The sequence below is a fragment of the Bemisia tabaci genome, chromosome 1 (genome assembly GCF_918797505.1).
Source record: "Bemisia tabaci chromosome 1, PGI_BMITA_v3".
In the NCBI taxonomy this organism is placed as follows: Eukaryota; Metazoa; Arthropoda; class Insecta; order Hemiptera; family Aleyrodidae; genus Bemisia; species Bemisia tabaci.
Window position 1 is genome coordinate 3,953,375 of NC_092793.1, and position 26,766 is coordinate 3,980,140.

Consider the following 26,766-nt stretch of genomic DNA (forward strand, 5'->3'; position numbering starts at 1 on the left):
CTGACCACTCTCTCAGGGACAAACGTAATTTGATAGAAAAAAAGTTTATGTGCATGGTGAAATTGATTCATCAGTACCTCAGAAAGTGGCTAATTCTGAACCTTCATGATGAGTATAAAAAGATTTGCAAGTGATTCATGTACATGTATTGTTATTATTTATTGTTGATAAAAAACTTGACTAATGATCATGAAGGAAGGAGATTTTGGTTACTTGCCAGGAAGAGTGAAGTTTGAATACGTCAGTAACTTTCAAAATTTCCATAACTAAAATATTGTTTGGGACAGGCAGAACAAGACACATTTAATGCAAAAACACTGAGTTCCCTTTAAAAACCTGCTGACCCGTCATTATATATTTAAAAAGAACTCTAGTAAGGTTTGCTCCGAAAAAAACTCAATATACCTTAACATATACATTTCAGTTTGCAAAGATGCGTCAAAAAGTCAAGCTTCAAAGAGGAATCAAAATCCAACTGTAATTACCTAGTAAATGTGGATCTAACAAACGTTTCGCTGCCTCTGATTGTAAAGCTGAATCCAGATTAGCCGCCTCTGTTGGGCCCAATCCACACATAAATTCATCTACCGATCCTAATCAAAACCATACTCAAGTGTTACACTAGTAAACGTTGGCAGAGGTAGAAAAAATTAACGGCACAAAAAAAAAAAAGATGGTGAAAACAAAATGTCTAGCAGAATTGAATTTTTGGAGAGTTCTTTTCATTACTTCAACATTACATCTCATTTTTTTCTCCAACCAAACAGCTGTTTTGAACTTTTAAAAGCTCGAAAATGCGCTCCTTTGAAACATCTAAATTAGAAACATCTCTTTCTATGACAATTCCTGTATCTTCTAACAGCCTTATTTTGGAATCAAACTCCTTAATCAAACCTGACACAGAAAACAACTTTAGCATTTCAACTGCCAAAAATTTGTTAAGGAACTTGTACTTCAAGAACTGCTAGACACAGTGTTGTTCAGATGCTGAACAAAACAAAATGAAAGTGATTTAAAAGTAACAAGATGAAGAAAGATACAATCAGAAATTATTAATCAAGATCTGATTACTTTCTCGATGAATGTATGATTTTGCACTCCATCCCAGCAAGTGATCAAAAGAATTAAATGCTGCGATGTGGAGTACTGAGTTGAAATGTGTGCCTCAAAAAAAATGAAGAAAAGAATTTTTAAGGCCGCACTTTATGCACTCAGAAGGTAGGTCCTTTTTTGAAGAAAGAAAAAAAAAAGTACACTTTCAACAGGCACCAGATGCGCGCAATTTTCGTTGATTCACCAAAATTTCGCAAAAACCCAACACAGTTGCATATTTAGAAAAAGAGAATGATGGATTGCATTAGGCAAAAAGGACTTTGCAGGAAACCTTTTCCTTGGTTCCTATCTATTGAAAGGAATGATAAAGGTACGCTTTCTGCGCTGGAAGAATTAAAAATATATGTACGGATATTTGCCTCAGCAATGTCAAAACAACCATTTGAATTTTTCCGAGCAGAAAATATGTTAAAAATTCAAAAAGTATAGATTTTTTGGTTCACAATAGTAGAAATTCTTTACTTACTCCTTAAAATTAGACCAAATTTTTGATTAATGAAAAGTCAAGTGCTTATTGTAACGAGACTGAGGGGGTGCTGTATCTAATTTTCGATTTTATATCAAGAGTAGGTTATTTTTCCATCGCATTTTTGAATTTTCTGCACAGAAGGAATTCTTTACCTATGCCCAAACCTAAGTGTAATTCAATTTTTTTTGCGAAACAAAACGCCATTCTCAAATGACTTTATAAAACATCCAGCAGCAGACAGTCCACCTTATTCATAAAAGTTGGTGTAGGACAATTTAGGCAGAACTTCAGTTTGCTGAAACTGAATAACGATTTGAGATAGGTATGTTGTAAAATATAAACTGGGTTGTATTTAGTAACAGGGAACCAAGTTACTTGGGAATCAAGGAGCTACCACTTAATGGATTGGAAGAGAGAGTCTCAAGAGTCAATATAAATCTATGCATTTTGCTTTAAAGTAACAGAAGCATTTTTGTACAGAATTTTTTCTAAGAAAACATCCGCAGTGGAACCAAGCATTACTCAATTGTGATATATTTTTCTCTTTTTTTCAATCAGCAAGGTCATTTTTTCAATTATGAACAGAACTTTAGTAACTATGTTAAGATTAAACAACAAGAGACACTGCTTTTTCCTAGAATGGACGATTGAAATGAAAAATCGTTAGATCCAAACCACACCAAAACAACAAAAAAACTTTGGATTAGAGTACTGGATAAATTAGAATAAAGAGTGGGAATGGGGGAAAAGATACATGTGGTTGAGACAGATTTTCAACCCTGCTAGGACCTTTAGTATGATGTATCTTTATCTTTAAATGTAAGATTCATGTTACCAACAGTTCGAGTGTTTCTTGGAATCATACCTCAAATTTGAATCAGCTACTAACATGTGTTAGGGAGAGTTGAGGTCCACTACACTGATTAATCATTTTAGGCAACCTGAGCCAGATCCTTTTTTCAATTTTTTTGGAAAGATGAAAGACATGGTAAAATAAGTCGTCTGGTCCTTTGAAGCTTGTTTTTGAAGAGTTCACGCTGGCTACATTTTAGTCAGCCTCAGCTTCATAACTTCAGTTTAACTTTATAAAAGTGATAAATTGTTCTCATATGTAAATCCTGTGATCCTAGGTGCATTTAGCTAGAAAATTTTGTCCACCCTGACTAGGTAAAAATTAGTGTTGTGCTTAGTTATTCAGGAGTTGAAGGGCTAACTTTGTGCTTAAGATATATTCAATGGTAATAGAATCTTCCTTCTAATGACCTTGTTGAGTTTCACTTAAGATTTTAGAAAATAGCCGATCAATTTGAAAATGGAGGGGATGTACATCTAATTTTGAAATAGACCTACCTAGTTCATTACATGGGTGTCAAATTAGTAAGCAGAATTAGGTATGAAAACCAGGGTTTCAGCAGGAAAAACAGCTAAATTCAAGAGACAAGGACATTAAGCTATAGAGTGAAAATTTTAGAAGCGAAGAAAAATAATTACCGATGACAGGATTTGAGGCTGATATTGTGGCAGGAGCAAGAGCTGTCGATACAGGTACATTGTTGTTCTGCGGAAAATAGCCTTCAACAACTAAATTTGCTTTTAATCCATTTTCGTTCTCTTCATCGGTTGCTGGCTGGCCACTATCAACACATTGCAGGATACTCACTGGTGTGTTTTGTTGACTTGCTGTAGTAAAAAAAGGGCAATTTAATTAGAGGTAAGTATTATCAAACAAGAGAAAAAGATTTGAGTTCATTTTGCGTTTTTAATATTAATTTCGGGTTTTGATTTCCCACCAAAATGGTATGGACCCAGCACTTGAGTACAATTCCGTGTGGTACTATCAAATCGGATACTTTCCAAGCACTGTAATAGAAAATACATGAGTCTTATTGATGTGAATTCAATGAGGTCTCAACACTCAGAAAGATATTTAAAAGATACTTGAAGAAATTTTCCCACTAAAAAAAGCTCAGACATGCAGTTGCCATAATCTAATTACAGAAAACGGCTTTCAACAGCATAAAATGAATGGAGTTAATGGAGAAATTAATTCATTCTTCTTTAATTCATGTATTTTTATAGGTAAATATGGCTGATAATTTTTTTTTTTCAAATTTAAGAATTTGGATATCATTTCAAAGTTCTAGGTAACTGATAAATTTTGCCCCAGTTACTGAGGAGGTTTGTCCTGTTTATGAAGTTGGTGAAATCTATAATTGTAAAACTGGGAAAGATTGGAACTGCAGTAGACATTTATCCAACAAATACAAATCAACATCATTAGGCGTTTTTTAAGTAGAGCAGATACATCTTAAGTTGAGACAAATGTCAATCTCTGATTACCGCCGAATCAGCACCACTCAATGGGTTAATACATGCAGTCAGATGGCACTACTGATGAGTGGTGACCTAAGCAATACTTGACTTTCGTCTCAACATACGATGCGTCCGCTCTAATAAGTCATGGTACCTAGATTATTTTAACTTTGGGATGTAACAGTCTGTTCAGGGACACTTTGAATACCATAGTTTCTTTCCTTTTCTTGTGAGTGCTGCTATCGCTGGAGGCACTACCTTCGATGTTTCCTACTGTGACCGCAATTTCAGTGAAAAATTGAATGTTTATGTTTCCTTTGCATACCTTCATTCTTTCAGATTTTGTAGTCATTAAAATATTATTGCCCTAGATGCAAATGAGCTTGGTAAGACAGGCTCATGTATATAGTTAGTAATTGTGCAAATAGTTAGGCATTTAGCACTTATGGCCACCTTCCTTCCTAATTTATCTTATTTTATAATTTTATTGTTTTATTACTTTTCACTTAAGTTTTCACTTCTTTCTCCCTTTCAATTTACCATAGCTTCTACATTTACCTATTCTAATTTCATTGTTATTCTTACTGATCTATTACTTTTAATTATTTTTATTTATTCTTATTTCTATTGTTTTTTATTCTAATCTTCATTTCTATTTTTATTCTTTTCTATTGTGTTTTATACTCAGTATCCATCAAAGTGCCTTGTAAAACTTTAATTTTAAACTGTTGAACGAAATTGTAAAAAGACCATCTTCTAGGTCTGTATAATTTATTGTATATCGACGGTGTAAGTCGGCAATCATATAACTCGTTTGCAGGGTCTGAAAATCTCCGCCTCTTTGTTATTTTTTAAAAGGAGAACAAATTGACATCATTTCTTGAAGTTTTCGCAGGATTTTCTTTGCGTAGAGAAGGAAAATTACGACAATTTTAAAGAATTGCCGTTGAGTAGTTTTCTGTTTAAAAAATATAGGATGATAGGAAGTCTGCGACATCGCAAACCGAGTTATGTGATTGCCGACTTTCACCGTCGATACACATAATTGTAATAAACTAGAAAAAAAGGAAGAAAAAAAAAATTAAAGTATTAGATCAAACTAGTGCCAGTCTACCGTGATGGCAGAATTTCATCACTCTACTCAACATTTCAAGGATGGATCTGGCACTCAAGTCTGTGTGGAAAAATGTTACGTAGGTCCACAAATGTAAGGGCTTGAGAACCCCTTCGCACTGAATGCCTGAGTGAAGCATCATTGATTCTAAGGCAAGAAATTGAGCTGACAAATCTTCCGTAAGAATTCATGCATCCTTAAAAAATAGAGAAATAAAGTCAATCGTGATTTCCCGCTACAAACCTAGAACTTTTTGAAGAGTATCTGGGTCGACAGACAACGTTCCATCCGCATTGACAATGATGACCAGAGTGTCATCATTCTTTTTTTCTTCAGTTCTTTCTATTACAACTGAACTGGACATGGTGAGTTATTCATCTATTACATTAGTAAGGTGCAATGAGATTTGGAAAACATGCACTGGGGGGTATCGCACTCATTCACTACACATGAAAAGAGCATGGATAAACGAGAGGTGGCGGTTCACACAATAAATAAACACAACTTTTGCAGGCACATTTTCCTTTAGATCCGAATTTGCTTGCAGAATTCAAGAAAATTATTATCGCGACACTTCCGAAATTCGGGTAAATTCAGATAAACATAAGACGCCATCTGTAAATAATATCCAATGGAGGTAATACGAGCGTCGCTCTTGTTCGAATATCTGGCTCGAGAGAATACTACAGTTATTCCAAAGCTGTAGGGTGAGACTAAGAGAGATTATTGTCGTCGATTAATTTCTTATCAAAATTCGGAAAAGGTTTAAAATTAAGTTTTAAAGTAATAGTTCCGATTAGATTGGATTAGATTGATTAAAATAGGCTTCAAGATGACCGATGGTGTTGATGAACGATGAGCGTTTTTGCAGGCAAAGACCCCTACGAATGAGAGGCGATCACAGAGCGGGAGTAGCTGGTGGAGCCTGAATGAAGCTCGCTCGGACTCCATGATTATACTCTGTTGCTCTCTCCTCTCCTCTACTCTTTGCACATAATGGCGCAAGCACAAATTTCACTCTCGGAGAAAAATTAAACTGCTCAGCTCAGGGAATTGACCTTTTTGATCGGGATTAAATTTCTAAAAGAGTCCAAACCAAGTACTAACCAGGGTAATTCTCAAAATTCTTTGGCAAGACATTTTCTGATATAATTTAAGGATTACTAAGGAGGGAAAATCTTTAGCATATCTGGCACAAGCTTGTGTGGGGGCCCCGCAGCGTTCTGAGGCATTGAAATCAAATTCTAAACGTACCTACTTACATTTGAATTTTGATGGAAAATAAGAGAGGAGGGCTTCATTTATATCTGAGCCATGGGGATGCCAGATGATGAGGGATGAGTTGAGGATTTTTGCGCTCAGCAGAGATGTTTTCAGGAGCATTGGGGGAACTAGTTAGGAGGAGGGGGGAGAAATATTACCCTCTCCTGACTTCAAGAAATATGAGGGCTTTTGCTAAGTTAGCTGTGTTGCTAGACTTTCATTGTGGATTGTAATTCTACCAAAAATATTTCCATGTGAAGATGAACCATCAAGCTAAAAATTTAACTCAGCATTCGCACAAATTTATAAATTTTTTTTTGTGGCACAATGGTACAACTTCTGGGAAACATCCTGTTAAAGGTAACGAGGCACTTAGCATATTTCTTGAAAAATTTGCTAAAAAATATCTTTGCACATTTCTGCTTTTGATAACTATACTACAAAAGTACATAACGATCCAAAAAGTGGTGAATTTTACCATCAGGCATCAAGGGGTGAAATATGGAGCATAAATATAGCATTAGGTACCTAAGATGACATTTGAATCAGTGAGTCGAAAAATACACCAACTCGGAAAAAAAATTTCAGGAAACACCTAAAACTTCGCAGCGGGCGAAGAAGTTAGTTTAAGAAAAACTTTTTTGGTGCCAAAGGACGCAAGAAGTACTCTAGAGACTTTAACGCACCAAGTTTCAGATACTGATTTTTCATTGTCTGCCCTGAAAAATTTATATTTTTTTACCTGAATAACGCTTGAATATTTATATAACTTGTTGGCACAAGGAATACCGAACCGAAAAAAGAAAACCGCATCGGATAGTCACCCGTTTCCTTGATCGGCCAAAAATTGGTATTTCCAATGAAATTCTTCGATTCTTCCCTTTTCCTGTCGCCGTTTCGAGCACTTCGATTGCAATTTCGAAATATCCTTTTGCGTGCAGATGCTTCTACTTATCCAGAAGTGTAACTAAACCGTAAAAAAGTGAAAATCGAAAAAAAACCGTGTTGGAGTGTTTCCGAACTCACTGATTCATTTTACATTATTGGAAACATGATTATTTGGATAGATAAAAGGTGGGGAGACGGCAGACGATAGGATGGGTTAGAGTAGGTATTGGTTAGAGAGTGCTCGAACTGCTCTGAGTTCCCGTCGCGCCACGCAGCCATCTTGCCTGCTCATTCCGAGGGGTCTTTGCCTGCAAAAAGTAAACATCTTGATGAACGATGCGACTTCGTGGATGAACGATCGCCATTTTGCGATTAACCACTGTTGCCGCCTACACCTGAAAAAGGCATTTTAATTTCAACTGAAGAAATAATCATTTGACCATTTGACAAGGTAATAAGTTAATGTACCGCTAAAAAATGAGAATGAAAATGAATTTTTCATGTGACTTGAAGGATCTTGCAAGGGCTGCGTATATATCTAATAGAATTATCCAAAAATTCATAGAAATAAACTTTGAAATGTAATTTAAGACATTTTTTAAAGAAGAAAAAAAATTAAGTAAAAAAAAAAAAAAAAGGTTTTACCGTTTATGTATGCTCGATTGTACACCGAGTCCATGGAAGTTAATCTAAAAATTTAATTGTAAATGAGATGGATTGTTTGTTATGTACTCTCATTTAATACAATTACTTGAAATTTTGCATCGCTGGCGCCACATGTGCAGCGCAGTGCGTGCGAGCGACGCGACGTGGTGGCTCATGGTCACGGATGCACAAGACATGTGTGGTGCATTTTTGGACCGGAAATTAAATTTTTTTTCGTTATTCACGCAGCTTCAATTTCCAATGAAGCATCATTCGATTGGGAGGGAAAGGTGCCTTTTCGTGTGGAGAAAGAGTTCAGAGAAACAATGAAGAAAAAATGGTTTTTTGCCTGAGACCATATTAGGATGGGAGGGGGAGGATTGGAGTCCCTGGCGGCAAATTGCGAAAATGGATTTTTTTTCTCGCTCTTTTTATCTTAGGTATCTCATAGCACATGATTGAGAGGTCTAAAAAGCAGTCATCGCATATTTATTCCGCAATGAAAAAATGGTAAATCCGACCCTGTACCTATGCATGCTTCATAGCACTCATGCCCTACGATTCGGAGAATTTTGACCGTCAAATTGAAAAAGTTCTTCCTCAAAACATCAATCGGATCTATGAAAAATTCACAATAGGCGAATTAAGCTTTAATGAGTTGTTTGCTTGCGATGAAAATTTTGTCTTTAGTCTGAACAAACCAAACCCAAAGAGTTTTGTTTCAAATACTAATGATGCTCCTCTATTAAAAATAGACCATTATAACTTTACTGGAAAAATTCATAACGCACATTGGACCGCACGCACCGCACGCAGGACCTCATCATTGTTATCATGTTATCTTGCAATATAGGTATGTAAGAATTAGCCATATGAATTTTGAAACAAAAAACATTTTGTAAAGATAAAATAAATGAATAATTAAAAATAAAATAAATATTTCGATCCTTTGAGATTTTGCAAGTTGGGTACATAGTAAGGCGTTATTTTGTTTCGCTCCACCGTACATGAGCCGGTGCGAAGCAGCTTTGAGCTTTTGCCATGCCTCGGAGTCAGTGCTGAGGCGTGATCGCATGATTGAGCGAATATAGATATTTCCCCGTTAGAAACTGTGGTAAAGAATCGATTATTAAGGCGTTTGTTGCGATTACTCTATCTATCGATCTTTTTCGGCAGATTAGGTTCCTAAAGCAAATATTTGAATAATCGCATTCGAATTCGATATTCGTCCATCCGTAAGCCGTACTTCGCTTGTTGGCGGCAAAAAGTGACAACCGCCTTCGCCTGCCATCTTGTTTTTCAATTTGTTGATAGAAATTGTTGTCAGTGCTCATTTTTAGATATTAATAAATTTCGTTATGTGTTGGAATAAGTTTTTACTCAAGAACACTGCACTTTGAAAATTTAGGAGCAGCTACTTTCACGCGGACATCACCATTTCTTGGGTTTGTTCAGTCAATTTCTACTTCAAACACATCTCCAGCCCCTGGAGTTCCCCGTAGTTGTTGATAATAACACTTTCCGTTATTCAAACGTGACACATTTTTCCGATCATTTCATCTGTCGAGCTATCTACATCGCTTTTGCCATTTTGAAATGTTCAACAACCCAGAAAGCTGTCACCATTGGGCACTTCAATTATCGTAAAGTGTCCGTTTTATTTTCCCTCCTGAGCCTAGCTTCCTCCTTCGTAGCCCATTTCAATTTGGATAAACACCATGCTACCATTTCATCTATTAGTATTTAATATCCGACCATTTATATACCGAAGCAACTTATATAACATCCCTTCTTGTAACTCAAAGGAATAAGTAAGAGTCCGCCACCTGGATCTAGGTTATGGTTTGCGGTATTTGAAATCGCTGATTCTGCGATTCGTCCCTCCAATACTCTCCTTCAAATCCTGATCATTCGTTTTGACAGCTGATTCTTTATCATGGTTTCAAGGTAGTTTTAAAAAACTCCAATCTTCCAGAATTTTCCCACTTTAAAGAAATTTAATTTTTGAGAACGTTTTCATTTCCTAAGAGTCACTTTCCTGATTAATACTTTGCAAACAAGTATTGAAATCCTCACAGGCATGCGTATACTTACTTCCCTTTCCTGATATTTTTGACTCTACAGTGTGTACCCATATCATTAGCCAGCGCTAATTTTGTGCTCAGAGTATACAGACAACTTCAACAGAAGCGCAAGCCTTAGTCGAGCCCATATAACATGATTTTTCTCTTCCCTGTGTTCGCCATCTTCATTGGAGACTTCTTACAGTCTGCTTAAGGTTAACCTATAATGACAAAATCAAAGAAAAAAAATTGATCTTTTGTAACCTCACATTTTCTCTTCAGTCTCATCAAAAATTAAGTAATGTAACATAATGTTTTCTATTTCCAAGAAGGGATGTATCCGTTATCATTCAACCTCTCTAGAGGCAACTAAACCACAGGTATGAATAGCACTTCCTGAAACAGATTTGCTTTGTTGACCAAAAAATGGCTGGGGTTTGCGCTCCTGATGGCGCAAGCCACTTATTTTTTTCTGTGTTTTAGCATTCCCTGATGGGTATATTTCGAGGAATGCACCCTCCAACTGTAGGATGGATTTTTCCGCAAGACCAGATTTCATATCATTTTCAACAGAAAGGAAATATATTACTCTCCTGATTGTTGCAAAACAAAATCTGCATAAATTTGCAGAGCGAGCCACAAGGCAGTCTGCCAAAATGATGACTTCATTTTAGTCAGTTGGTCCAAAATATGGAGGATTTTGATTTTATTAGTCGTTATACTCATAAATTGATCTGTAAGCACCCCCTGAATGATTTTAATGCTTAATTCAGCTTTTCTCATCTCACAGTGGATAGACAGGTATTGGAAAAACATTGGGAATAGAAAATTTGGAAAACATTATCAGCTTGTATTATCTCATTATCACCATTTATTACTGATCTTTTATGCTTTCTCTTTTGTTTTTCAGTGAGCTCAAGTAATCAATCATGTTTTACGCGCACTTCGTGCTAGCCAAAAAAGGGCCTCTGGCCCGAATTTGGCTGGCAGCCCATTGGGATAAGAAGCTCACCAAAGCTCATGTATTCGAGACGAATATTGAAAAGTCTGTTGATGGTATCTTACAACCGAAGGTTAGTTCAAACAGTATTTGTTCTTAATCTCTCTTCCTTACCATTTGTATCATCAGCTTAGGACCAAAATGCCTGGCAATTTCATTACCAATAAATTAATTGTTCAACTTCGTAAAAACAAGAAAGTATATAATGCAGTAACAGCACTCAATGTAGTCCTCATGCCACTACCCTCTTTATAAGTTCAGGGTTTATTTATGTTCACAGTCAGTGGCGTGGCATGAATGATCGAGTATCCATATTTTCTCATTTGAAGCTGTGGTAAACAATCAATTCTTACGGTGTTCGCTGCGAACACCCTGTTTTTTGATCCTTTTCCATAGGATTAAATGGTAGATCAATTGATATAATGCAAAACACGCCACTTTACTGTCCACAGTTTTTATCGGAAACTCTTCATCATGAATTAAAATGCACTAAGTTGAACTTTTAACAAGGTCCTTGCACTTTTCTTCGGAATGCAGCATGAAGTATAGTGCTAGTAATTGATTTCTTCATTCTAATTTTATGATTAATGGTTAAAATGGGTATATTTCCTTTCCACTTTTGGTTGATTTTAATTTGTGAAAAACTCAAATTAATTAGATTTTTTATTTTATCTACTCTAATAAAATTAATTTCTTTAATCTTATTATATTACTTATTTTCAATATCAAGATTTTTCTTTGTTATGATTAGTTCATCTATCTTTGGTAGTTTAATAGGACTAAACAATAGGACTATAGGAAGGCAACTGCCTTGATGCATTTTTAAAGTTCAGTTCCATCCTGACTTCAGCAACTACCTACTTAGAGACAATTTTTACAGTTTTATATTCAAAGTGTTAAGGGCTGTTCCTAAATTACATAATGCACCTTTTCTGCATTTTTGACACCTTGTAATGACACCTTTTTCCCCCTTGTAACGCTTTTGTGAGGTAGGGCCCTATCCTTTAACACACTAAAACAAAATGGCATAACACTATCCTCGATCCTCCCCCTGAGCATTACGAAATTCAGGGACAGCCCCCAGGCAGGGCTGTAAGAAATTCCTGACTCTATTATGAATTTCCTCCTCCTAATGTTTTTCAACTTCAAAGTTTTTGCATTCCCTAGTTCTAGTCCAGGCATTGAGTATTATGAATCATATAAAGCTAAAGTTTCCATGAATGGAAATACCTTCCGTGCGTAGTGTCCAATGCATTGATTGCCTAAGTCGAAAAATGTGTATCTCAGATTGCAAGGTGGTATATAAGTCTTTGCTCATGTATTTTTTTTTTTTTAAGGATATCTAACCTACAGTTTCTACTGAAATTTTCCAGTAAACACTAGTGAAAATACCCAGAACTTTCAACTTTGGAAAAATCCTTTTAAATTTTTTTTTTTTTTTCCAAAATGGATTTTTTGTTTGATTTTAAAATTGGATCATCCCTATTTAGAGGAAGGCATTGAACTCAATGTACCTCTATAAATTTAATATTTTTACTTAAAGGGAAGATTATCGCGTGTAGATACAGAGGAGGCAGAGGGGTAAACTGCCGTGCTAAGGAAGAATACCGTATGAGTCATCAGGCACTGCCAAATTTCTTCCAATAAAATACGAATTTTCAAGAAAATTGTTGGATATTTTTCAGACAATTTTGTACAGACTTTTGTCTAAAATATCTGAAAATTTCTAGGAAAACTATACACAACTTTCCTGCAAAATGCATTTTTTATCTGGGGAAATTTGGCAACTCTGAAATGTTCATACGGCGTTCTTCCTTAGCATGGCAGTAAAGATCCTAATACGTTCAACAGTGGAACTGCAGGATCTTGATTGCTGGGTTTCAAAATCTCTTTTCCCCATTAATTTTATCAAAGGAGAAAGAACCAAGTCTGTTGCTTGAAATTTTTACACAATTTTCTTTATTCAGAGTGGAAAAGTGAGAGAAGTTTATGAGAAATGACATGGAGTATTTTTATATTTAAAAAATGAGGAATGTTAAGAAGTTTGCAACATGGCAAAACAAGATTGGCATTCGTGCAGTCTAACGGGCAATACTTACTCGGTAATTTTTCAGTGTATTTTCCTAAAGGTATGATTTATTGGTTTTGGGACTAATGAATTTTTTAACCCCTGGCACTGCTTTTTCCAACATCTCTGCTGTGGTTTTTTGCTTTCTCCTATTTTTCTTAAGTTGATGAAATTTTTTCTGACACCATGCCAACTTACCACTTGCACTCCATTTTTTGTACATTGAGTGCAAGATACGCCAGAGTGTCGCACAGTTGCACTCTTGTTTTTTACAGCTTAAAATCCCAGCACTTATTGGTCTTTTCCATTTCAGAATTGCTCAGAAGATCCTTTCACCCAAGATATCAGCGAGTTTGTCTCAAGAGGAGTGTTCCCCCGTGTCTCAAATGATTATTGCGTAATTACTGTCCCACAGGGTTGCCACGGTCAGGGAATACTTGGAAAACGGGAAATGTCAGAGAATTTTAAAAAGTCAGGGAAAACCTGGAAATGTGAGGGAAAATGATGAAAGTGTCAGGGAAAAAGTGTCAAGTCACCTTTATTTACTTTCCGGAATGGGTTTGACAATTTGAACAACAGATTTTGTGTGGAAACCATTTCAAATCTTTAAAAGTTAAAATCTTTTGGCATATCCATTGTCAGGAAATTTTACCAAAATGTGTCAGGGAAATGTCTGGGAATTTCTTTTCTTCAATTCTGTGGCAACCCTGTACGTCCCAATATTATTTTTCTTTTCATTATATCCTTTAAATTATCAAAAAGTCCTTACATCTTCAAAATTTGACCACAGTTTGTTGATTATTCAAAAAAGAAATGTAACTTATAAAAAATTCAAATCTCCAATTCACTTATTATTTTCAATATCAGATTTACAACTTCTTGAAAATTGGTCTCAGTTCAAGTTCAAAAACTTAAATGTCTTACCGCTTAGTTCTCTGTTTTCTCTCCTCTTTTTAAGTGTTTTTGGATACCATTTAACACTAATATCTGAGTGAAAACATTCAAATCCTTTAACTTTTCCTCTCATTATTTTCTATTTTTTTCCTCCTTAAAATTTTCCTTTAGAGGATGCATGGTTTTAATAATGCTTGGTTTCATTTCTCTGGATGCTACCTTTTTCATTTATTGCCTCATTACTTCCCTTTTAACAAGAGTCTTTGTCATTAAAAGTGTTGGTAATTTCATAAGACAGCAGAGGTTGCAGTTTCTTCCTTCGGAATCTTAATTGGTAGAAAGTTTCTAATGAGATTTGTTTTTGTTTTAGGTGAAAATGGCTCTCCGAACTTCTGGTCACTTACTATTGGGAGTTGTGAGAATATACTCTCGAAAGGCTAAGTATCTATTGGCTGATTGTAATGAAGCTTTCATCAAAATCAAAATGGCTTTCAGGCCTGGAATGGTCGATTTGCCTGAGGACAATAGGGAAGCTGCCGTCAACGCAATCACACTCCCAGAAGTGTTCCATGATTTCGACACTGCAATGCCTGAATTGAAGTAAGTTCCGTACGAAACAGAAGCAAGTAATTTTACTCTTTACTATTCCTACCAATTAATTCACGAAAGAAAGTAAATTATTACTTATTTTGGAGAATTAACTTATCACTTAAAAAAACCTATCTCCGTGCCCCTTGAATCCAGCAATTCTGTCCTTTGATGTTCTTTATTTTTCTCTCAATATTTTGTGTCCGTTCATTTTCTATTTCAAGAGTTACAAAATTATTTTGGCTCAAATCTAAAACGTAGAAGTGCCCTGCAGGACCAACCCATAAAACATTAGAGTTTTTGTCACTCCAGTCGGCCTTATTTATCCACCTGGTAATAAGTGGTTACAAAAAAGTTGTGCCAAAATCAATGTTGCAGCAGCGTTTTCACATTGATTCTATAAAAGCATTTTTTCCTGATGGGTGGACAAGCAAGAGCCATTGGTCTCAGCTACGCTGCTGCTTGTCTTGGTAACCCATCCCCAAAAAATTGAGCCCATCTGGACCTTATAGGCCCCTCTTCAAGAACTCTTCAATGGACCACTAGACAAGGTGCGAATTCAAACAATCTGATACATTTTTCTGAACAAAAATTTCACGTAGAACACGATTCACACAACGAAAATTACTGAAACCAACTCCTAACAAAGATGTTAACGTTTTCATTTCACATTGGTTACGAGGAATTTGAACTGCCCGCTCACAAGAAACTCAAAGCTCTACGTGAGTCAAACCGCGCACTACAACGGTTTCAGCAAGCTTCTCAACCGAGCAATGCTCATTTCCCGCCATACACTTTTCAAACTATAAGAAAGAGCTTGATGCAAAAACGGCTTTTTTCGCCCCCCCTCTGGAAGTTCTTCAGACTTTGTCTATTGATTACTCATACTTGAGCGCTTCTTTTCCCAAATTTTCAGACTCCCAAAAAATTTTGGGGGGGAGCTAGGGGGGGTGGAAGTCAAAACCTGTGAACCTCGATATCTCTAGAACAAAGAAAGATATCGAGGTCCGGTTTGGACGAAAAATCGTCTAAAATTGCATACTTTAAGATTCTAAAGGTCGAAATCCCGATATCACATTTTTAAGTCAACAGATGTGCTTTTTTCCAGTTTTTAGGTCTAGAAAATTTCTTTTAAACAAAAAATTTACAAAGATCTCAATTTTTTATTTGAACCAAAACCAGTTTTTTAAATTGTTCGTCTTTTTCCGCATCCAACGAGTGGTCCATTAAGCTGGGGAACCAAACGGTTCCGGAGTTATGATCGATTGAAGTTTCCGCTCAACGCGCGCCGACCGATTTTCGCGCGCAAAAAAGTCGGATTTGACTGTTATTAGATCAGATTGAATGTTCAAACTGAGCAAAATGCTTTATTAGGGACTCTTGAGGGTCGCTGAGTTCAGAAATTACAGATACTTCCAAATAATTTACGTTTTTAAAATTACAGCTCCGCAGCGCTATTTTAGAGGCCCACTGAGCGCCGACTGGTCGCTCAGTGGTCCTGTCCGAAGCTGCAATTTTGAAAACGTGAATTTTTTGGAAGTATCGGTAATTTCTGAACTCATCGACCCTCAAGAGTCCCTAATAAAGCATTTTGCTCAGTTTGAACATTCAATCTGATCTAATAACAGTCAAATCCGACTTTTTTGCGCGCGAAAATCGGTCGGCGCGCGTTGAGCGGAAACTTCAATCGATCATAACTCCGGAACCGTTTGGTTCCCCAGCTTAATGGACCACTCGTTGGATGCGGAAAAAGACGAACAATTTAAAAAACTGGTTTTGGTTCAAATAAAAAATTGAGATCTTTGTAAATTTTTCGTTTAAAAGAAATTTTCTAGACCTAAAAACTGGAAAAAAGCACATATGTTGACTTAAAAATGTGATATCGGGATTTCAACCTTAAGAATCTTAAAGTATGCAATTTTAGACGATTTTTCGTCCAAACCGGACCTCAATGTCTTTCTTTGTTCAAGAGATATCGAGGTTCACAGGTTTTGACTTCCACCCCCCCCCCCCCCTAGCTCCCCCCAAAATTTTTTGGGAGTCTGAAAATTTGGGAAAAGAAGCGCTCAAGTATGAGTAATCAATAGACAAAGTCTGAAAAACTTCCAGAGGGGGGGCGAAAAAAGCCGTTTTTGCATCAAGCTCTTTGCTATAGCTGAGCCAAAGCGTCAAGATTGAGGTTGCCAGATTTTTACATCGCAGAGACTGTCATGATAACATTTAGCGCGCGATGTGAATCAAGTAGAGCATTGAGTTTTCATGAGCAGGTGGTTTGAATTCTCGCATCAGGAATCATTAAATATCTTTGTAAGGAGTTGATTTCGGTAATTATCGTTGTGCGTATCGTGTTCTACGTGAAATTTTGGTTAAGAAATATGCATCAGAATGCTGAAATTCATACTTACCTTGTCTAGTGGTCCATTTTATGAATAGAAATAAACGTGAGAGAGAAATCATAATCCTTTTAATGAGACCTATAATTCATTAAAAGCAACCATTATTATTGATTGATTGGTCTGTTTTTCCCTGCCAGTGATGTTGACATTGAAGCTCAGTTCAGCTTAAATCAGTCAAGAGCAGAAGAAATTACTATGCGTGAAGATTACGGCAACATTTCAAATTTAGTCTCACATGAGGAGGGATTCGGTGATATGGAGTTTGATACAGACGCGCCAGAGTTGTTGCGTGCCTCTACCCTCGAACCATCCTTGGATCAAGTAAGTAGTCGAATTGTTTTTATTTGTTGGTTTTGTACTTTACCTGTTGAATACAATGGTTTTTCATTAACGCCAAAAAGTGATGAGGAGACCTAAACTCGGGTGCAGATTGTTCATGACTGAAGAACCCGCTGGTCAAGATGTAATGGGCCACTAGACAAAGTCTAAACTAGAAGAAAACATCACATGTTTCATCTTCTAAAATTTATGTAGGAAACGATTAATACTCAAGGTACCTACTTGGGAAAGCAACTCTTGACTGACTCGTGATCTCAACAAGGATCAAATGGAAGTTTCACTATACCAATTATTGTCGCTCATCATACGTAAGGGCGTATCTCATTTTCAACATGAGCTTTGTTCTCCTTATAAGCCTATGCTTTCCGCGGCTCCTGTGAAAATAGAGATACGCCCTTACATCAGAGGAGTGATGAAATGATGTCATTTTGTATTATTGCTGTTGAACCAATGTAAATTGTACACAATTATGTCTTGTGAAGAAGTTGCTTGCTGTACTTTCCTTCAGGTAATTTGTTTTTCTGGTGAAATTTTGAAGAGAAAACCCCCTCCGAGGTGCTTCAATCTGTTCTTTGTCCAGAGGCTCATTGTGACCAAAAATTTTAGTCTTTTATATGAAAGAGAGGATAGTCGTCGAAAGAAAAACAATTTATTTGTTTTGTCTATTGTTATTTTCATCCCCGGTTTTTTTTTTTTTTTGTGTACAGTTGAAATTTGGGTGAGCAAGTTCTTTCATTGCAATTGTGCTCATCGTCTTCAGGGAGCTTAAAAACGTGCCTACATAAAAAACAGCTGAGCGCTTCTCTAATATGAACGTATTGGAGCTTTCCCACTTTTTTTTTGTTCCTATATTTGGTTCTATATTAATAGAAAATATATTATATAGAGGCCTGTGGCCGCTACGCTGCCACCAACCACTGCTACACTTAAAAAATAGTAGAAAAACCATGTTCATGTTATTTAAAAGATGAATAGATTCCAAAGCTGACGGGTGCATGCGAAAGAAAGTATATTTGTCTCTAATTGCAACGTTGTGTACCAATTTTTATGTTTTATTTTTGTACACCGGTATTTTTGTAATCCCTATTTTATCATTTCCTTTCAGGCAAATCTGTTATTCAGTGATGATGTTGATTTAGACAAGGACAAGGAACCATTACCATCAACTTCTGCAGGTAGTCTTTTGAATCACCGCGCTGCATTAGAAATTGATGCACCTATTCAAGATGATGGCTTTGGTGGGAATTTAGGCCAAGATATGATTGGTTAGTACCAACTTCTTTTTTTCTTTAGCTCATTTAATTGCTTAAATTCTAAAACTGTGAAAGAAATATGTTGAACTGAATTTTCTCAGCAATAATGAAATACACAGAGTCCTGAAGTGCTCATTCCCAATCTACCATAAATTTTTTTAGAAATTCAAGCCTTTACCGATACTCACTGGTGCTTGGTGCTCAGCTGTACTTATTTTTGCATTTCTTTTGATTTGGAATAAACGGTCACAGACAGTTCGGGCAACAGAAAATTCAAGGGTCAAAGAATAAGGAAAGAAACTTGACACCCTGAACAAAATTTTCATGTGCATTTTGTACATGCATTTTGTACTGTGCTTTTTGAAGAAGCAAAACATGGCAACCCCTCTTAAAGATCTATTTTTGTATCTTTACTGTTCAATTTCACTCAAAGTTAGCCAAAATTGTCTTTTATATGATGCTAAATAAAACGCCTCCTCAAACCTTCCTTGGTTATAATACAAACTGCAAAGGAGCTGATTAAGGAATGACTGTGAATGGAGCCCATCGCTCCGATATGGTGCTAGTGCTTCTTGTTGTTGATAAATCTATGACCCTGTCAATGCAGAAGTTTGCACTTGAAGGTTTCAACATGGTTTGTCAACAGGAAGAGGAAACCTTCATAACTTTAGATCGGTAATTTTTTTCCAACTTCTTTTTATCTGAAACTAGAATTTTACTGTTTGGTATACTTAATTGTTGCGTTTCATTCATACAATTTTACTTTAAAAGATTCTTATCACTAAAATCTAAATTTTTACCAGTTCTGGAACCATTCATTTCTACAATAAAGTATTTATAGCCCTCACAGGCGCTAGCCTATCAAAACATTTGGAAAACTGGAGAAAGTTAAATTTAAAGTTAGATTTAACGAAGGAGCAGCATTGCCACTTGATAGTTAAATTTTGAATGTTTCTCATCTATCAATTGGTTTTGTTTACTTTGACAGCAGGAGGGTTGTTCGAAGGTGGCTTGTTTGATGATGCTCCTATGCCAGAAGTTCCTGCTGTTGACACAAGCTCTGTGGCACAGCTGGATATGCCTCAAGAACAACCTGCACATGCCGCAGACAGTGATGATGATGACCACTTCGACCATGCCATGCCTAGTCCTGGAGCACCCAGTTCGGACGGTTCTCGCCCGGCTTCACCGTTAGATACCAACAATATGATGCCGCCCCCGCTCCCGCCTCAAGCACCCACCCAAGAGGCACCTCCGCTTTTTCCAGAGCCACAAGAACCTGAACCAGCTGCCGATCATACGACTTTACTTCAGAATGAAGAGGAAAGTTTTGCACTTGCTCCCGTAGATGCCTCTGCCCTCAAAGGTATTCATCCCTCTAATTTATATTTTTTTGTGTGTTGAGCGTAGGAATTCTGCTGAGGATTCGCAGATAAAGTATGAATGAAAGTAGATTATTAATATCTTTCTCTCAGAAACTTTACCTTTCAGTTTGCATAAAAGGAATTTCAGAAATCAATATCTGAACGAGATATTAGCGTGGAATTTTAACATTAATCCAATAACAGATATGGTGTTGGAACAACTGACAAAAGAAAAGAGCCAAGCGACTGATGTATCATCACTGAACATCTACAAGCTTAAAGTAGCCCTTCATAACAGCCCGAAGTTTTTGGCCTTTAAGCTCACAACTTATTAGTCTCACTATCAAAATTACGGTTTTTCTCTTTTGTAATTTAATCCAAAAGTATAATTAAATTCTCCGGCTTAGCATATACCAAGACTCCTTTATAAACCAGATAAGTTCCAGCTTCACAGAAAATCATTCTTAGACACAACAAAAACCTTTTATCTCTTTAAAAGTGGTTCCTTCAAAAGTTAGTACCAGTTCATCTGGCTTTCCCCTCCTTCCACTTAAATTCATACAGAGCTGTAGAATATACACTGCTTTTGAATATTTATACAGATATATATCGGCCATTATTTTTTTTACTTTGTGTAAAAGCTATTATTTAAAAATGTGTAGTTGTTACAACTCTTAACCGAATTTCATCACTTACAGGGCTGACCAAAACGAAGAGGAAAAGAAAGCTTATTGTCGATGAAATCAAAAATATTTCGGGAGAAGAGATGAAAGCGCAGCTCTCAGACACTAGTGATATTGTTACAACGCTAGACTTAGCCCCACCAACGAAGCGGCTAATGCACTGGAAGGAGACAGGTGGTGTTGAAAAACTTTTTGCCCTACCGGGACGTCCAATTCCTGCCCGAGTTTTATTCAAGGTAAAGATATAATTTTGTAAATCATTGCGAGAGAAACTTAGTTTACTCGAATGTATGAAAAAGCTTCATACTTGCTTCCTTTCTCTGCAAAACAACTTGTGTAACAAATGTTTCTTCAATGAACGGGAAATTCGTATTTACGCATAGAAGATCGTTGATACCTTGGCAAGGAGTTGCTTTCACTAATTTTCGCTGCGCAAATTGTGTTCTATGTGAAATTTTGACAAGGAAACATGTACTGTATCGCCAGAGTTGCCACATCTGTGGAATACAGGATTGAGTCAGGAAAAACCTGGAATTTTCAAAGAGAATGACAAAAAGGAAAAGTTGTTGAGTCACCTTTACTTTCTTTCTGGAAAGGGCTTGATGTTTTGAAAACAAACAAACAAATGTTGTCCAAAACTATTTCAAATTATGTCTTTTAAATTATCTGGAATATCAATTAATGTCACAGTCCAAATTTGGCCAAGAAAATCAGGAAAATGTCAGGGCATTTCATTTCCTAAATTCTGGAACAACCCTAATTTATCACATCAACTTCAAAGTTTCAGTGTTGAAGTCCATTTATCGGTTGAACAACAAAAATGTAAGACGATTTTCATTGTCAAACTTCCAAAAAATGGTTAGAACTGGCACTGGAATGGTGGTGGCACTTGTTTAGAATCCAAAAAATCTTTAAGGCACCCATACTTTAGAGAACTAACTTAGGACTCTTCCAGAGATTTCATTACCAACCTCTCCTCAAATATTTAACCAAGCTTAATTTTTTCCAGAACTACCAGCGGCACCTAACCTCGAGGGCAGCACCCAATGAAGACTACAACGGAGCAGATAACGCTGCTGACCAAATGCCTCTAGATTTGATGAATGATGGCAAACCAGAGGCAGAAGTAGAGAAACCGGAGCCCGCAACTAGAGGTCGAGGCCGTAAGAGGAAACAGCCAGCGGAACCTGTAGTCGAAGAACTCCCACCACCGCCAACACCTGTAATTCCACCTCCAACTCCTGAACCGGCACAGATGCAAATGCCACCATCTGTTGGCGTTCCCGAGCCAATCCAGGACACAACCCTGCCGCCCATCCCGGAGGAAATAGAAGCACCCATGTCCGTTCCCCCGATGTCTGTTCCTCCAGCTACTCCTGCCCCTACTCCTGGAATGCCCTTAATGGAGGAACAAGCGCCAGCACCTTCTCCGGCTCCGTACCCTCCTATGTCTGAATTAATACCAGAAATCCCGAACAGGTTCGTATACATTTTTATTGTGTTGTCTTGCATTTCCTTTTAAAGATCTAAAGCTGTTGTCAGCATGTTTCCTTTTAAACTGGAGAAGAGTTCCGCGTTAGCTATTCCGAAATACTCTGTAGAAATGTCACGCCACTGACACATTGAAATATTTTCAGAGTTTGGCCTTTGAGATAATTCGTCCAGGTTCGTGGCATGGTGGAACTAGCGTGTGATATGTGGCATTGATCGAGTCAAAAATATCAGCAGATTTCGATTTTTAGCCCAATAAAAGGACCATAACCCCTTAAGCTTCTGCACATGAGTCTAAAGAATCACTCTCAACCCAAAAATTGGCAAAATTCAGAGAAATGAAAGAAGGATTCTTTTTGGAAATAAACATTGTACTTGATACAGAAGTTGATTACTGTATGTATCAAATGAAAGATTTTTTCTGTAGAGAATCGTCCTTTCATTTCTCTTAATTTTGCCAATATTTTGGTTAAGAATGATTCTTTAGGCTCATAAACCGGGGCTATTGTCCTTTTTCCAGCTTAAAATTCAAAATCAGCCAAGATTTTGATTTAATCAATGCAATCTATCACAAGCCAGTTCCACCATGTTAGAGAGCGGGAAGAATCTTCTTAGTATGGAAGTATTTTTCAAACAACAAAGAATGTGTGAGTCAGAAGACCACTCCATTTCCTCCCTTTCCGATGCCTTTTTCCGAAAGTAATTTTTTATGAGCTCTGTCAAAATGGATGGAACCAATCTGACTATTTAGAGGAAAGAAAAGGCAGAAGTTTTTTCAGTAAGATGCTCTCAAAGGCCCAGACTTAGTTTGGAATGTAAGACACCTGTGGATACTCATTTCAAGCGAAAGGTGGGAAGTATCTCAATTAATGATAGGAAACTCACAAGTAGGTGTCAAGTAATTTTAGTTCTCGTCATATCGTTAGTAGATTCTCGTTTTAAGTAAATTCTAGTTACTCTTACACAAAAATTTGGCAGATGTGATTGGGACCTGAAGGATTGCAGCATGAGCGAACTCATTTTCGAATCACTATTGGGGTTTAGACACTGGAGGTCCAAATTGTAGTTTCTTACTTTGAGAACTCATCGTAATCCAGCATTATCTTTTAGAACTCAGCAGATTTAATATTCATCGTCAATGCATTGAATGACATCCTAAATTTTTCTCAGGAAAATGAGGGAAAGTCGAGTTTCCCAAGAGATTTTCCCCCTGGTACTGTGGATCTGTTGGTTCAGTTGACAATCTAGTATTACAAATGGTCATTCATACATTCCTTTTGTGACTGTTATTTCATTATTCTGTTCGTTTTTATTGATTATTATTATTTATCGTTTATTAGGCTTTACCTTCGGAGCAAGAAGCACCGTTAATGGAAAACATGGGCTACGAAGATTCAGCACTGCATCCAATGATGGCGAACATGGGTTATGATGAAACCCATCCGCCTGCCACAACACCTGGCGCTATTTCTGAAAGAGGGCAAAACACTCCATGGCACGAAGATTATGAGCTCCCCGTTTCAGTCGGACCGGTATGTTCTCGTATATTTTTTTAACTGTCAAACAATTCAACTCTATAGAGTTGTCGACCATCACACTGGTCATCTACATTGAAAATATTTGATTCTGAGGTGCCATTTATAGGTGAAATTGCAGCGAAACTTGTTTGCCAAACCAGATTTACATCTCAAAAGGAGGTTCTCAAAAGAAATGTGAATATTGAGTTGGAATTTTATCTGTAGGTATCAGAGATGAACTGAAAAATGATACTTCAAAAGCAATCTCCTTCCCTCATTTTGTTTTGACTAATTATTTGTTTATACAAAGGCTGAACGAAAAGCAATGCGTTCTTGTAGACAACTCGCTAAAGTAATGTGGAAAGGTCCTGAAAATGTCTAAGCCTTGCACAATTTCTCTCGAAAGACTTAAATATAAAAGAGAAGACAAGGACACACCAAAAATGAATCTTTGGAAGAATTTTGAAAAGATCCTCATTTTCTGGTGCTTCTAAGGTTTTGTAGTCTTTGTGACTTTTTTTTTTTTTTTTTTTTAATCCAGGGGAAGAAAACCCAAAAATTTGCAAATTTGAACAAAAATTTAAGTTTTGCATTCAGGCAAGTGTTTTTGTTTGTTTGTATCAAGTTTTGTGCAGAACATTTCAAATGATTTTTTTCCCCCCCATCATTTAGGCTGACGAACAAGCTGTTGATGAAACTATTGAACAATTTGAAGAGCGCGTCTTGAACAAGCGAGCAAGTCAGCTCTACCACTTGATCAAAACAAAGTATGATCAAGGTGTTGATAAGTTATGCCTCTCTGATCTCACCCATCGAAATAACCGCAAGCAGGTAATTTCCGCTAACTTTTCTTCTAAGGTTCTTTTGACCATGTTTTTTTTTCTCGTCTTTCCTTATTTTACTTATGTCTTACCAGTCTCAGTAGTGTAAAGGTCAGGGTAGTCCCTACTTTTCAGAGGAAGACTGATGTTGGTAAAACTAGCATTTTTAAAAACACATGGCATTTTGAAACGTAATAACTGAATTACTGAAAATTATGTTTGTGTGAAATTCAGGTAATATGTTTACCAATAGAGTAATCCTTTTATGTAATCCTCATCTCTTTGTTTTCACATCTCATGCTTTGAGCATGCAATAATTTGTAGTAGTTCCTCTACCCAATGTAATTTGGTAGATTTTCAGGGAACCTCTATTACCTCTGTGATATCATAACCTAAGGATCCCTTCACCTTGTGTAATTTGGTGAACATTATTCGGAACAAAATTTCTAGAGGTATATAAGAGTACATTTGGGGCTTACAGAAACATGTTGCTTAATTAATATGTTACAAGGATTTTGTAACTTGCCTGTGTGCATCTCCACACAGCGTTGCGAAATTAGTAATTTGGTATCTGTCTTTCAAAGTATGACATTGCATGATATACAACTGTCCTATGTATGTACTTATCCTGTAAGCCCCTGTTTTTCTGTTAACATTTGCAGTTCTGGGTGACTTAATTTTGAATGAATTAAAGCAAAACAGAGGTGTAATTTTGCGCTCAAGGGTTATCACTGTTTTTTGAGAGGTTTTGCTCGATCAAATGAATCTGCCAAATTTTGTCAGATTTTTTTTTGCTAAACAACTTCTCTTTTTGTTTTCAGGCTGCTCAGAAATTCTACTCTTTGTTGGTGCTGAAAAAATTCCAGGTTCTTGAACTAACACAGTCTGAATCTTACGCCGAAATCGGCATCACCAGGGGCTCTAATTTCTTAAATCCTGTTTTGTAAATTTAAGTACCACACAGCATCAGGGAAATAATTTGCTTTTAGGTTGGTCAATTTTTCTCTGCCAAGTGCATCAGCAATGGAACCATGAGCCCTAGTTATCTTTTTTTTAGTGATTAGTATTCAATTGATTTTCTTACCCGCTGCTATTCCTCTAAATACTCTGGACTCTTGTGTCTTCTTTTATTCTGAAATATTCACAGAATTATTTTTCTTTGCAATTGTTAGAACTCAAGTTGATTTCTCTATTCACTTTGCCGTTGTTACGTTGATGTCATTCTCAAATATTTATATTTTTTCTTTTAGGTTTGACATAATTTGAATTTTGAATTCCAATCGTTGTTTTTAAGATATAGATTGATTCCCTCCAAGTACCATTTGGAGTCAAGAGTTTGTTTTATGGTTTTTTTTAAAATGAAACTCGTTAAATCCAGTTCGTGTTTATACTGACCTCTTTTATTTTATTGACAAACCTCTGCTCAGTTTTTGTTTTATTTGACTTACCACTGTGTTCAGTGATGATTTCTATTGTCATATTTTGTTACCATTTTGTGCGATGATCTTTTTATTTTGTCTTGTTCTATAAAATGAGTTAATCATTGGTTTTAGGTACTTTAATGAAAAACAGAGACTTCAAAGATTTTTTTTTTCATTAGTTCATCTGCACAAATGGTCCAGGGATTAGTTTTATTTTTTTGGAATTATCTCCAGAAACATCACTTATTTCAATCACGTTATCAACTTCGATAGTTCAAACATTTTATTATCATTAGGTAAATGTAAATTGTTGCCTTTGTCAAGGCTTTTGCATATTGATTTTCCCTCCTCAGGTTTCAAGCATGCTGATTCGTGCCTGTTGGCTCCTTATTTTTTTCTTCATTGTTCATTTCTGTTTCTCCCAAATATTGACTTATATTTTCTGCTGCAATATCTTTGCCTGCATATATTCATGAAGAAAATCATGGGCAGTCATGCTGAAAATACTTGGTGCCAAAAATTGAGCAAACCCTGATGCTTTTAGTTCGTAGATATTTTCTGGTCGTCGGGAACTGATGAATAGGTAATTAAGCTCTTGAAATAAAATTGTATATAGTTTAGAATGATTGTTTAAAATTAAATTTTGTACAAAGCTTGTAATTTTTGTCTTAGGGAAATTTTTCAAATTTTAACTCATTTGTTTTACCGTTAAAACCAAAAAGATGAAGAAAGTAGAGAGTCAGTGCAGAAGGCAGATAAAATTAGGTGGACGGATTTATTTCTGTCTATACCTTGATTTGATTTTTTCTACTGTAATAACAAAAATCCTGTTTTGAGGTATTTTTATTCCGTGGAAAATGTAACTTGGAATTAAGGAGGGTGTAATATTTTTTTCTACCTTTTTTGTTGATATATGCCACAAAATGTTTTTGACAAGGATAAAGTTGAAAGACATTTCCCTCTAAATTTTGGTTGTGAAAAAATTGTTTACTTTCATCTTTCAATATGACCCCCAAAAGCGAAAAGAAACAAACTGTGTTGCGAAATTTCCTTCCATGTTTCA

The 26,766-nt window shown here is 36.4% G+C and overlaps 3 protein-coding genes across 5 annotated transcripts in view; 2 read left to right on the forward strand and 1 right to left on the reverse strand.

Moving 5' to 3' along the window:
• Positions 1-5,861, reverse strand: part of pps (protein partner of snf) — a 37,864-nt gene extending 32,003 nt beyond the window's left edge. Inside the window, 3 exon segments of the mRNA XM_019044192.2 lie at positions 486-593; positions 3,074-3,262; positions 5,253-5,861. Of these exon segments, the coding sequence (XP_018899737.2) occupies positions 486-593; positions 3,074-3,262; positions 5,253-5,373 (418 nt within the window). The 5' untranslated portion in view covers positions 5,374-5,861.
• LOC109032186 (RAD21 cohesin complex component verthandi) overlaps positions 1-21,990 on the forward strand; it is a 74,996-nt gene extending 53,006 nt beyond the window's left edge. The window contains exons 1-8 of one of the 3 annotated variants that reach the window (XM_019044178.2): positions 9,092-9,250; positions 10,779-10,941; positions 14,201-14,430; positions 16,952-17,135; positions 18,259-18,418; positions 19,395-19,772; positions 20,469-20,689; positions 21,463-21,990. In XM_019044178.2, coding sequence (XP_018899723.2) covers positions 10,798-10,941; positions 14,201-14,430; positions 16,952-17,135; positions 18,259-18,418; positions 19,395-19,772; positions 20,469-20,689; positions 21,463-21,975 — 1,830 coding nt within the window. In that variant the 5' untranslated portion in view covers positions 9,092-9,250; positions 10,779-10,797 and the 3' untranslated portion in view covers positions 21,976-21,990. Of the gene's footprint in view, positions 1-9,091; positions 9,251-10,778; positions 10,942-14,200; positions 14,431-16,951; positions 17,136-18,258; positions 18,419-19,394; positions 19,773-20,468; positions 20,690-21,462 lie in introns of those variants that run through there. The other 2 variants (XM_019044179.2, XM_072302832.1) reach the window with 2 other exon arrangements.
• Positions 21,991-23,267: 1,277 nt separating this feature from the next.
• On the forward strand, positions 23,268-26,434 carry LOC140225169 (double-strand-break repair protein rad21 homolog). Its single transcript, XM_072303036.1, has 3 exons — positions 23,268-23,476; positions 24,134-24,292; positions 25,104-26,434. Exons 1-3 carry the CDS (start codon positions 23,315-23,317, stop codon positions 25,227-25,229), a joined length of 447 nt encoding a protein of 148 aa, XP_072159137.1. The 5' UTR covers positions 23,268-23,314; the 3' UTR covers positions 25,230-26,434.
• Positions 26,435-26,766: the final 332 nt, after the last annotated feature.